This window comes from Simochromis diagramma, unplaced genomic scaffold (assembly GCF_900408965.1).
Source record: "Simochromis diagramma unplaced genomic scaffold, fSimDia1.1 OVJJ01000216.1, whole genome shotgun sequence".
Lineage (NCBI taxonomy): Eukaryota > Metazoa > Chordata > Actinopteri > Cichliformes > Cichlidae > Simochromis > Simochromis diagramma.
In genome coordinates this window covers 2028899-2041162 of record NW_024386883.1, presented here as the reverse complement: position 1 = coordinate 2041162, position 12264 = coordinate 2028899, and the positions used below count along the sequence as shown (strand labels likewise).

At 41.5% G+C, this 12264-nt stretch overlaps 1 protein-coding gene across 1 annotated transcript in view; it reads left to right on the top strand.

The window, feature by feature from the left end:
* ephb4a (eph receptor B4a) overlaps nt 1-2168 on the top strand; it is a 40758-nt gene extending 38590 nt beyond the window's left edge. Inside the window, exon 17 of the mRNA XM_040032936.1 lies at nt 48-2168. Within this exon, the coding sequence (XP_039888870.1) occupies nt 48-156 (109 nt within the window). The 3' untranslated portion in view covers nt 157-2168. The remainder of the gene's footprint in view (nt 1-47) is intronic.
* The last annotated feature ends 10096 nt before the right edge of the window (nt 2169-12264 follow it).

Genomic DNA, 12264 nt, shown 5'->3' with positions numbered 1-12264 from the left:
AGGAAAATTTGTCTCTAATTAGTTTTTTTTTTTTTTTAATTCTGTAGGGATCTGCTGCACATGGGTGTGACTTTGGCTGGGCATCAGAGGAAAATCCTTTCCAGCATCCAGACAATGACCTTTCAAAACAAGAGCACTGCAACTGTGACCTTCTAGCTGACCTGCCTCTTATTCTGGACATGACACCAGCACACAGGTGCTGCCAAGTACTGAGAGCACTCTGGATCCTCTTTCTGTGAGCCACTTTGAACACGGACTCGTAAAAGGGATTGGCGACTTTATTCGTGACCAGAAAAAATAGGGAGAAAAAACTATGGTGTGAACTGTTGTGCAGAGATTGGCAGGTCTCTGCCACACAGAGGGACCAGGTGATGAAGCTGTGCGGACTGACTGCTTCTTTATTTTTTTGTTCTTTTGTTTGTTTTTTGCAGTTTGTGCTTTTACATCCACCCAAGATTTGGACTCAGTACATGTGGTGAGCAAAGAGGAACAGCGGACCAGAGTTTACACAGTTCTGTATTGTCATGTCATTACAAAAAAACAAAACAAAAAAACCCAAACTGGTTTGTTGTCCCAAAATGTCACTTTGATCTTTCACCAAAGGAGACAAAAAAGACGAGAAGAAATGCCAAGATTTTTAGTTTTCGTATTGTTGTAATTACGAATGGGAACCGCTCTCGATGCCGACTACGTTACTTCAGAGACACCTTTCACATCAAAACGTGAACATTTTAATGTGAGATTTTACATTTTGTTGTTCTTTCTCCCCCATTTGATTTCAGTATTACCTCCTCTTTACTCAGGTGTGATGTGTAATGCAGACTTTGGAGAGCGCTGTACTTGCTCTAATCAGACTCCTGATCTTCCTCAAGTCTGGCTCTCACTTTGCCAGCTCAGCAACATGTGAGAAGAAAGGCACAGAGACATATCAGCACTTTTGTCATTTCAGAGTGAATCGTAATCTTCAGTAACTCCACGTGTTTCTCGTGGAGTGTGGTTGGTTATTTCTAACGCTGGTCTTTCTGCTGGCAGCTCAGTTTTATTATAGTCGAGCTGAACAAAGACCAAGTGGACTGAGAGACCACGGAAAACTGTAGAATTGGTTTTCTTTATAGATAATAGCCAAGGACGCAGTCTGGCCTCAAACTTGTTTTTTCTTGATTATAACGGATACATTTTTAATTATCTTATTCTGTATTCTCCATTTTCCAGTGCCATTCATTTGTCTTTGTGAACTAAAATGCCATTTTTATAAAGCAGAAGCCTTTCACGAGTGATTCAGTTCTGTCTCATTTGAATGCACCTTAAAGGGTAACTGAGTAAAATGTGTCTGCTTTTGCTCTGAAGCAATGCAAAAAGAGGTTCCTAACAAAAAGCACGAAACACAATACATGACCTTAAATTAACACTCTAGCTTGTAGCCACTTTGGTTGGTTTCACCGGCAGTTTCGCTCTGCAAAACTAGTGATTCTCAGAGCTGTTGTCTTATTAGCAGGGCAGCACCTCTCACTTTGCCGGATGTAATGTCAGTAAAACATTTCTGCACTTGCACTAAAATGATTCCCTAAAATTTTGGAAGAGGAAACAAAGCACTGCTACCAACTGAGCCAGTCAGCTCAACGCAGTGTTTTTGCGTTTCTCAGAAAACTGCCTCACATACAAATATACAGTTAGCAGCTCGCTGTATCTGTTGCTTTCATTGTGCAATATTATTGTTACTCATGACCTGCTCACAATACTTACTGTTTGCAAACGCAGAAGAGTTGAACTTCCAGCAGAAAGTGCCTGTGCTCCAGGAGCGTATCTTTGCATACTTTGTCCATATGAAGGCAAACAAATCTCTTGACACATACAAGTTTGCACTTTTCAATCTTATCCAGGACCTGCCAGGATTTGCTGACTGATTGTTGTGCACTACCTACAGCTGGAGGCAAGGACATATGATGGAACAAAGCCTGGACTCTATGGATACATGGGTGCCTCCCCTGTAAGATATCCTCTGCCACCACAATGTAGCAACATTAACAAGTAGTCCAAAGGCTTTGCTCAGTTTGTCTTCAGTGGGTGTAAAATAAATGTCACATCACTCATATACCATCAAATACTCCGTTCACTAAATATTTGTAGAATATCTGTTTACAAGCAGTTTAAGTTACTTCCATGCTACTTTAGCTAACGCACTGATGTCGCTGACATAGTATCTACAGCACTGAAAACTATGGGTAAAGATTCCTTATCAGGCTAAACCCGGAAACGTTGGCTGATATCATTTGGAGTGTAATGCAGAATGATTTCATGCAGTCCGGTCTGTCCATTACGCGGCTTGTAACCATAAACGTCTGCGTTTTGCTTCAAAGGCGTGTCTTTACTGACAATATTCTGGCATTAAAAAGCATGAAAAGACTATTTTTACTTATTTAGATGATATTGTGGTGTCTGCTGAAAATTCTGGGTTAAAATGTTTTTTTCCTTTTCTCCAGTGCTACAAAATAAAATTGAACGTGGGAAAGGATGCTAATAGGCAGTGGTCAGCTCACTGGATTGAGTGGGTAACCCATATGCTGAAAGGCTGATGCGGAGGTCAGGGTTTAGGCCTGCACTGAGGCTATTTACTTAATGTCTTCCCCCTGGTCTTTTTAAAAATCTGTCTCTTCACTGTCTTGGTAAAATAAAGGGTTAAAAAAAAGACCCAGAATGTGGAAACTGGATGCACAGCTAGCAGTAAGATCTGCAAATTGCTTTCTACTTTCCCCCACAGCTCCGCAGAAACAGCTTGAAGTCATCAGTATCTTGTGAAATAAACATTTAACTGACTGGAGTTCAAAATGTTGAAATATTGCTCAAAGATGTTGCAAATGTTGAAGGATGAGACCAGAATTTTTGACATTTATGTGTATTTTACCCCAGATAGCAGTGCTTCAGGATACACCTGGGCTACTAAAACATACAGAAATGGCTCAGGTGCACTGAATCGCTTCTTCTAAACTTTTTAGGGTTGAGAGAGTTTTTAAAGTCCCAGAGTGCATAACAGTCATTTGAAATATGATGCAACGCAAACCTGAAATGTGATGCTGGTTATGACCTTACACTTACCCAGTGACAAACAGCAGACCAACACGTTCCTTTGTAGGCTTCATACTGAAGATCTCAATAATGGCAACTCTGAATAAATGATAATGTTTATCCACCGTGTATATAGGTAAATATGAATATTTACCATCATTTCTCAGCTGTTTAACATGTCAGAAGGGCTTTGTAGATAGCCACGCTCATTTTTCACTGCAAGCGAAGCATGGAAACGGTTTAAATAAAAGGATGTCGTAGGAGGTCCATATCTGACCTGAAGTGATAACCCACATGGTTTACCTGTCTCCGGTCGTAAGGCAGGCTGTCCCAGTGACCCTGTTCGCTCCCGTCCCAGATTCAAAGAAAAAATGAGCACGCAACAAAGCAGCTACACTTTTGTCAAAAGGCGCACTGATGCTTCTGGATGTCTTTGAGCCTTTTTATTCCAGTGCTACTCAATGTGAACTAAATAAATGTTTCTTGGTTGTCTCGTTTTAATCTTTGGTTAAATAATGTGTTGCCTAAGATCATGTAAGTAAAATGTCTAATAGGATTTTTCTTTGTCTCCTTTGTGTCAGCTCTCCTCATCTATCCAGTTGGCCCGTTTTTAATAATGAGATGGAAACAAGAGAACGCAAGGACTCAAATGAGTCCCCAGCTTTGCTTTCTCGCAGCTTTTCCTCTTGCTTTCTGTTCCTCCAGAGAGCCTTTACCCCTGAGGGCTCAAAGCTTGTCCTCTTCTATGTTTCCTTTCCTGGTCCTCAGCCCTTTTAATCATGAAGAGATGTTCTTTTCTTCTCCTGTGCCTTGGGCTGAGAACAGCTTATGGCACAGCATAAGCTTAAACTCTCACACACACTTTTCTCCCCCTTCTTCTTCTTCTCCCATCTCCAAAGCTACAATAAACAAGCTAAGCTGCCAGGGCTTCCAAAAGCATTTAGGCTCATTGATTAATGTGCTTTGATTATCTCTGTGTTACTGACTCATTCCTCTTGTCCTATTGTTCTGGTGTGGACCACAAAGTATAGACCTGCGCAAGTACAGATTTTTTTTTTTTTTTTTTTAAGAAAAAGATGAGTAACTGTTGACTGTTGTTATGGTTTATTTTCAGCCCCACGGTGCATTTTGGTTTGCATGAATCCCAGTGTTGGGAGTGATTCAGTGCTTGAAAGAGAGAGATAGGCATTCATGTGGTTTCTACTTCTGTCAGTGCTTTGAGTGACCCCTGACCCTGCTGCATAGTACAAATCCAGCCTCAGCTTTGTCTGTGTATCTGAATGGCCATTCATTAGGGCTGCTGTCGGGCACTGAGTAGACCAGGCCGAGCAAGTTTTTAGCATTTGGTGGATTGTGTCATTCCCCTTGCATTCCTGCGTGCATTCAAGTGTGGAGAACGTGTGTGTGCGTGCATGCTGATGGTCGCAGTGGGTGGGGGGCTACCCAGAGGGACAGGTACATGTGGATTTAAAGGAAAGGGGGAAGGGAGGTGATTTGAAATGGTTTCACCCTGTCTGGAGGAGTAAAACTCTCAGAAAATCTGAGAGTACACACATTAAATGTGTATTGGGAACGGTTTAGTCCAGCTAAGTGCACTCCCACAACACTGCAGGACTCAGAAAACTGATTTTTTTAAAAATCTACGTCAAATTTAAAACAGTTGAGTCTGAAATGTTCTGGATTTGAGCTTCTGAAAAAAACACGTTATACCCATATTTGAATGATTATCCTATCTCACAGAAATCTCGGATAAATAAGTTTGCTTTGAGCAAACCCCCCCCCCCCCCCCCCCCCCCCCAAAGTATCCCTCATGAAAGCCCTAGAGCTGCTTTATCATTCCACCCTTCAGTTTTTGGAAACCGCTGTCTAATTTCATTTTCCATTAGTCTTCGTTTTCGATCTGCAGCATTGGTTTGATTTTTCCACAACAGCACTTATCTGAAGATGGAAGTTTAGGCTGGAGATTGTCACTCCTATGCCGCTCTCCCTCCGCTTCAGCTGCCAGATTTCCTCCCCGAGATGACTCCCAGACAGTTTGCTCAAAATGGCCCAATATTTCTGAGCAAATCCACCGAGCAGCCAGCTAAGATTATTTTTCACCTGTGTACGCATTGTGATTTCGGAGGCACATTGCTCGGCAGAGCGCTTCCACTCTGTTTCGTATTAAATCTGATCACTGGAAAAGTTGTCACTCCTCGCTGCTCTACAGCATTTCTGTTGACTTTGCAGGAGATTGTGCCAGGCCATTGCCGTAAATAAGAATTTGTTCTTTGCTGACCCACCTGATCAAATAAAAGTTGTTGGAATTTAATTATACTTTTCATGCTGCAGTACAGTTTTATGTGGAATTAGTCTAGTATTTTTAATCTTGTAGTTAATCCACTTAATCAATGTAAACTTTTAGACCACAATCCCCTGCTGTCTCCTCAGTACTGATGTAGAGGAGTATTCAAATATTGTTATATTAGCTACTGTCAGGCTGTTGCTTTCACAGTTAAATCATTTGGGTTTATTTAAATGTATTTAAATGTACTGAATAACTAAGATGAACTAATAACTGAGATTATTCCCCACAATCATTTCTAGGGTTTACAGAGAATGGCTCTAAAAGACAAAAATATCCAGTGAGCAACAGTTCTCTGGGCAAAAATACCTTGTTGATACCAAAGGTCTGAGGAAAATGACCAGACCGCTTCAAGCTGAAAGGAAGGCAGCAATAACTCAAAGAACGACTCGTTACAGCCGAGGTATGCAGAAGAACATTTGGAATGTGCAACACACTGAACCCCGAAGCAGAGGAGGTACCACGGCAGGAAACCACACTGTTAGTTATAAACAGACAACTAAGGGTACAACTCACACAGATTCACCAAAATTGAACAAAAGAAGATTTAAAAAATGTATGTTTTAATTTCTGCTGCCATATTCAGACGATGGGATCCATGCTGCCTTGTATCAGCAGTTCAGACTGGTGGTCTAATGGTGTGGAGGGGTAGTTTCTTGGCACACCTTGGGTCCCTCAGTGCCACAGCCTAACTGCGTGTTGTGAGTGGCCATGTCCACCCCTTCATGACCACAGGGTACCCATCCTCTGATGACTGCTTCCAGCAGGATAATGCTCCACATCACAAAACTGAAATCATCTCAAAGAGGTTTCTTGACCGTGACAGTGAGTTCGGTGTACTCGAATGGCCCAAACAACAGTAGGGGTGGGTGATGTACCCACAAAATTTTATCAAGATATTTCAAAAAACATTTGTAATAATGATATTTGTGACAATATAGAAAAAATACTGAAGGAACTTTTTATGGATGCTTGCACCTTTCAGGCAGCAGCATTTGTACGTGTAAGTAAATAAAGGGCATTTTTCCATCCTTGTTTTCCAATGAGCCACTGTCTCTGATGACAGACTGCCTAATTTGAAGTGTGAATCCATTGAAATAAGGTGCAGCCAGCACAGCATACGATGGTACAAGTCACGCTTAAGTAAAAAGGTAGCCTAGGCAGCGTTTTCCCTGGAAATTTAACACTTTAGTTTAACAATAACTAGAAAAACGTAAGCTTGTAACTTGTCAGGAGCTGCACCATACTGTCACAGATAATAACGCAGAAATATATTTTCTACCTGAAATGTGTTATCTTGGGTTGAGTTTTTTTTTAACCAGCTGCATACAGCCCTGCTTTTCCACCATGTAACTCCATCAGTAATTTCCATCCACCGTTTGCTCTTCCTGTCGTATGGAGCGCAGCTTGTGATGCTTGGTCGAGCCATTTGATTACTTTTGGGTCACACATCACCAGCTGCTAGTATCTCATCCTTTGCAACCTGGTTGTACTCGACAGTGTTTTTGCCTCAAGCGGTGAAACGACTTTGTTGCTTCCACCTTTAGCGAGAACAGGGTTCTGACTGTGCTTTGTTGGAGGTTGTTGAAGTCGCTCCCTCTTTAGGTACTAAAATGCCATCAGAGACTGACACCTGTGTTTTACTGCCAAGCATTAATGTAAACCCATGGTGTTGCTATAGCAATGATATCGCGATATAGTACTTTTATGCCACAGAGGAATTTATACCGGTATTATTATGGACCATGTGATATGGCACAACCACAGTCTGGGATAGTAAGCTGTTGGGATGTGGTGTGGTAAATATTTGTGCATGAGGAATATTTCCAGCACCTTTATGAAAAATTAAGACAGTTCTGAACTCAAGAGGGAGTACAATCTGGTACTAGCAAGGTGTACCCAGTAACATGGTTGGTGAGTATATCTTAGCTAAACCTACAGATGGATCGTTTACTTATAAAGAACGAATATTCAAGCGGTCAAATAGGGTTAGGATGCAGTTCAAACAACCCTTTATTTGTTTTAAGATTTTAAAATGGCTAGGTGTTTCTTTATATCCAGCTGTTTTATATTTTAATATTTGCTACTAGCTATACATTTAGCTAACCGATGCATCTTTGTAAGTAAGGGTTGTTTCTTTTCTTTTTTTTTTTGAGAGTTTAACACTTTGATTTTCATTTTTTAAATAAGTTTTAGCTATATTGGATATATCAACATCTATCTATCCAGTACTGTATATTTACCTAACACTGGATAAACATTTATGTTACCTAGACTATTAGGTAACAGTTAGCTGTAGGTTTAGCTAGCTTTTTCTACCTTTTGTTGTTCTAGGTTTTTTTTTTCAGGTACTTTTATAAGCTGTTTTTATTCCTTTTTGCACAACTTTTAATTATCTAAGTTCTTTATAACATTTCTGCTCAAAGCTATGGAAGCTTGTGTCCACCACTGGGAACCCCCCCCCCCCAAAAAAAGACTTTATAGTATAAATGGTTATATATAGTTTAGCGATACTGATATATAGCTATGTACTTCTCAACCACACTTCACAGAAGAGACCACATTTGATGGAGGTGTTAGTGTGATGAAGAATGCGAATATGGGTTTTATCACCTTCAGGGTGAGTGAATGGCTCCTCCAAAGGTGTTTGCTGGTTCTTGCTCTGTCAGCTTTCAGCAGCCATCCATCTCCCCCGTGGCACCCTTTTGTTTTCCACTCAGCTAAGATGTGCCTCTTGCCTTCTGTGAGGAAATGAAAGTCGTGTGACCTTCCCACTTCTTATCGTCTTCATGTGAATCACTCTATATTCTAAAACTCAAGCCACATGCGTCAAGGACCACTATGTTAAGCGGAGGGAAATAAAACTCGTGGGGCTTCATGTGGCAAAAAGGATTCTGCGTATGTGTCTGAAGTGAGGAAAAGTTCAAAAAAAGGCCATGATAGGAGATGGCAAACATCTCATGTGAAAGCTGTTTCTGATCAGTGAGATTGATTACCCTTTGTGAACTCAGATTGATGGCTTTACTCTTCAGTCTTGCGCTTAACCTCTCCTATAGGTCTCACCTTTAAGTCTTAACTCATCATAACTCCTCCACACTTCTGAACCCACTGGTATGAATCTTTACCCTGAGCTGAAATGTGTATGCACCCACAGTCACCTTGTCACTAACGAAGAACACACAGGCTTCATAGCGACCACCGGGCATTTTTGAGGTTTGATTCAATCAGACAAAGTTTGTAGAACTTTGAGGATTTAGAGAAACTACCAAACAACAGCAATTTAAAACATGCACAAGGTTATTTTTACCACGCCTCAAAAGGGCTTCTAGTTTTGTCTGTTTTCTCTCTTTTTCATAATTACAGTAAGGTTTGGCCTTTATATTTGTATTGTGGCCATAGATGTTTACCCTAACTGAATGTTTATCCTTCTTCTTCTACATTTAAATCACAGTTTGCCGAGCAATTGCCTGAATGAGCTGTTTTCATAAATGTCTACAAAGCAAATGAGCAGTAAACACAGAATATTCCAGTAAACAATGACACACATGGAAGGTTCTGCACTGAGAGCACATTTTTGTTTTCAAAAGCAAAGGTAAAGCCTTCTTCAGTCTTTTTTTTTATTTTTTGGAGGAGTTGCATGAATGCGTATCCCCTCACAGCAGGTCTGAGGATTAAAGCACCCCCTCCTGATCCCCTGTGGCCCTCCTCCCTGAACCTACACCCACTCCTTTAGCCTGCTTTGGAACGACAGCCTGTCAGAACTATTGATTATACTGCAAAAACATGACCACTCACGTTTAGTACTGACCCCATGAGCACATTTGTGGGGGGACGGGGTGTGCTCAAATTGTGACAATATGGAGGGTAGTAAAGTGTATGTATGCGTGTGTTTGTGTGTGTGTGCCCACTTAGAAATCTGAGCATGAAGCATATGGTTATGATTTAACCAGCATCTGGATGCAATACAACAAGGTTTACAATACAAAGCATAAACTGTGTGCGTTTGAGGGAAAGGGTGTAGTATTGAAAGTAATCAGATTACAGAAATGAGGAAACTAACCTTGGGCTTATACCATCACCCATCAACCAAAATCGTACCCAGAATGGAAGAAATAACCGTGAACACACACTCGCTCTCTCAGATCTGTATTACTGTGTTTTGAGCGCCCTCTAGTGTGCAAAAACTTGGTTTATTCGATTTTTATTCTAATGCTGAGAGGAAAACAATTCATGCTTTAAATTCTCGTTTATTTACGAATCACGCGTTCAACCCTGATCATTCGGTAAACATGAAAGCATGAAATGCGTCGTGACTCTGCTCATCAGATAAGGGTTGAAGCTGCTGTCTGTGCAGGTTTGGGCTGAGCCTCGCAGACAGTGTCTCAGCATATTCTGACCCAATATCACTCCTACTCTTTACAATCGGAAAATCTGATTGTAAACACGGCGTGCAGTCTGCGCCACTGTCTCGGCTGGCAACGTCACGCAGAGGCGGAGAGAGGACTGGTCATAAGCAGTGATCTGAAGTCATGATAAATACATTCTGATTCCGAATCTGTTCTGTGGTCGTCCATCCGGACAGATTTGTTATTCTCGAGTTTTAAAGGTTGGGCGTTCAACAGCTTATCACAAAGAAAGAGGAGCAGCTCCCCTGCAAGGTAACTTTGAGGCAGGCTCACCATTACTCACCCGCGCTGCTTTGTCGCCGCCTGGTGGCCATGGCGGACTCTGACACCCTAAAGGAAAAGCAGAGTCATGTTTCAGTGGGTCGAGCTTAGGCCTGAGAGGATGCAGAGGAGGCGCCTGCTCTCTCAAAACGAAGTCCTCCTCTCACATCGGTGTATTGTGCAACTATCGCCTCTGTAAACATAGTTTCTGATAGGATTTGAACTATTTTTCGAGTAGGTCGAATGTGTACTTGTCTTTAAACAATAATGGTCCTTTGCTCTCTCTTCCCCCCCACCTAGGCTACACTACATTATTCACTCTGTTAAAGCAAACAAAAGAAAACAAAGACCACAGAAAAAACAACAGCAGTAAGAGCCACACCTACATAAATAACACACATGACCACACCTCAATGCCTGGCAGTACAACAAAAAGAAAACCACACAAGACAAAAAAGCTATACCAATGAGTCCTGCGGCATTAAACTTTTAGTTTAAGAAGTAGAAAAAGAAAAAAATGCATTTAGAGAATCGTGTGCTTTTTAAGCACTGAGAACAATTATTTGAGATACAGGGTTCAGAAAAGACAGAGCGTTAGTGCCTCTGAATCAGCATGCGCTTACGTTTAAGAGACGCAGCCCTCTTGGAGTTGTAGTAATTATGATAGAAGGGATGGATGAAGTCATGCACTGTTGTTGTAGCGCAGGCAGGTGGTCAGGGTGGAGGAACGGGTCAGCAAAACGCTGGACACAAATACACGAGAGAGCCGTGTCCATTGTTTCCATCTGGCAGCGGAGACGGTGAGCCTTTAATTGTAACCACCATGTTTCCCTAGCTTTAAACATGCTCTTCTTTTTAGGCAAAATGTGATCTTTCCTCTTGTTGTCTGGATTTAACCCAGCCTTGAGCCTACGATGTGATTCGTAAGAGTCTTAAAGGATTTGGTAAACTTTGTCCTGCTGATGTAAGCTTGTCTTTCATTTTTAAGGGGAAGATTTTTGTATGGGCCCCTAAGTGGGAATTCCTGATGTGTCTGCCTGATATTTACAGATTGCTTTGACAAGCTGTATAAAAGTAGTAGCAGGTGAACAGCGCTGAAGTCGGGCGTGATTTAAGATGAAAGGCCTTTCTGGTACACCGTAGGGAAAATGCCTCCATCTGAGGCAGCCCTACTACTCACACAAACAAGCAAGCTCGCCTCCTTCTCATCACTGTACAGTATGTACAAGGTGGCAACAAATAGCTTGACTCCATCGCGCTCTACATTCCTGGGTTACTATATTGTTAGACTGACGAAATCTATCTTTGCGCGGTTACGCAACAGATAACTAAAAACAATCTTCGCTGTTCTAACCCAGATATGTGATAGTTATACAATGCAGACAGCAGGTTCTCTCTCTCCTTGAAATCAAAAGGTAAATTTCTATCATCTGGCCCTCGTGACATCACGCATAATTATAAATCCACTACTTTGAGGAAATACAGAGTGCTATGATTTACACTGACCTCTGCCAGCTGCCTGTGTGACTGTGGTCAATTGAATGAGTGATTGTAGCAGCTTAATCCCGGATGATCTCTGGCTCTGAAAGCCACTACAGCAAACGCAGGGAGGACTGCACTTTAGGAACAGTGCCTGACCGCCACGGCAGCTGGAAGATGAAGGGGCAGAGATGGTTAAGCAGATGCATGAATGAGCTGGAAGTTAATCATTGAGCTAGACGTCTGAGATACTGACGCACTTTTTTGTGGCTTTAATAATCCACATTTAACCCACTGCTGAATACGGCAAAAGAGCAGATCCAAGCAAACATTTTCACCAACTTGGAAACATGAATCACAGCTGATCTGATTGTTTTCCTATCAAATTTAAAATAAAAGGAAAAGATATAGATATCAAATCTAAATAACGGCCTGCAGATATTTCACAGCGTGAAGGAGTCGCTTAATTATTTTCACATTTGATGCGAATTTCATTTTTGTTTCCGATATTGGCTTTTAAGCTGGGACTTAACAGCCATGCACGGAGGAGATTAGAAGGTGGATTTCTTTGCGCAAACTGTCGAAAAGCTGATGGAGAGAACTAATCCTCTCTATCTGCATCATCATTCTTTAAAACTGCACGCTTTCTGTCTGTCTGTATTTCTCTTTTCAGCAGTTCAATTTCATTTTAGTGCACAAAAGATGACCTGC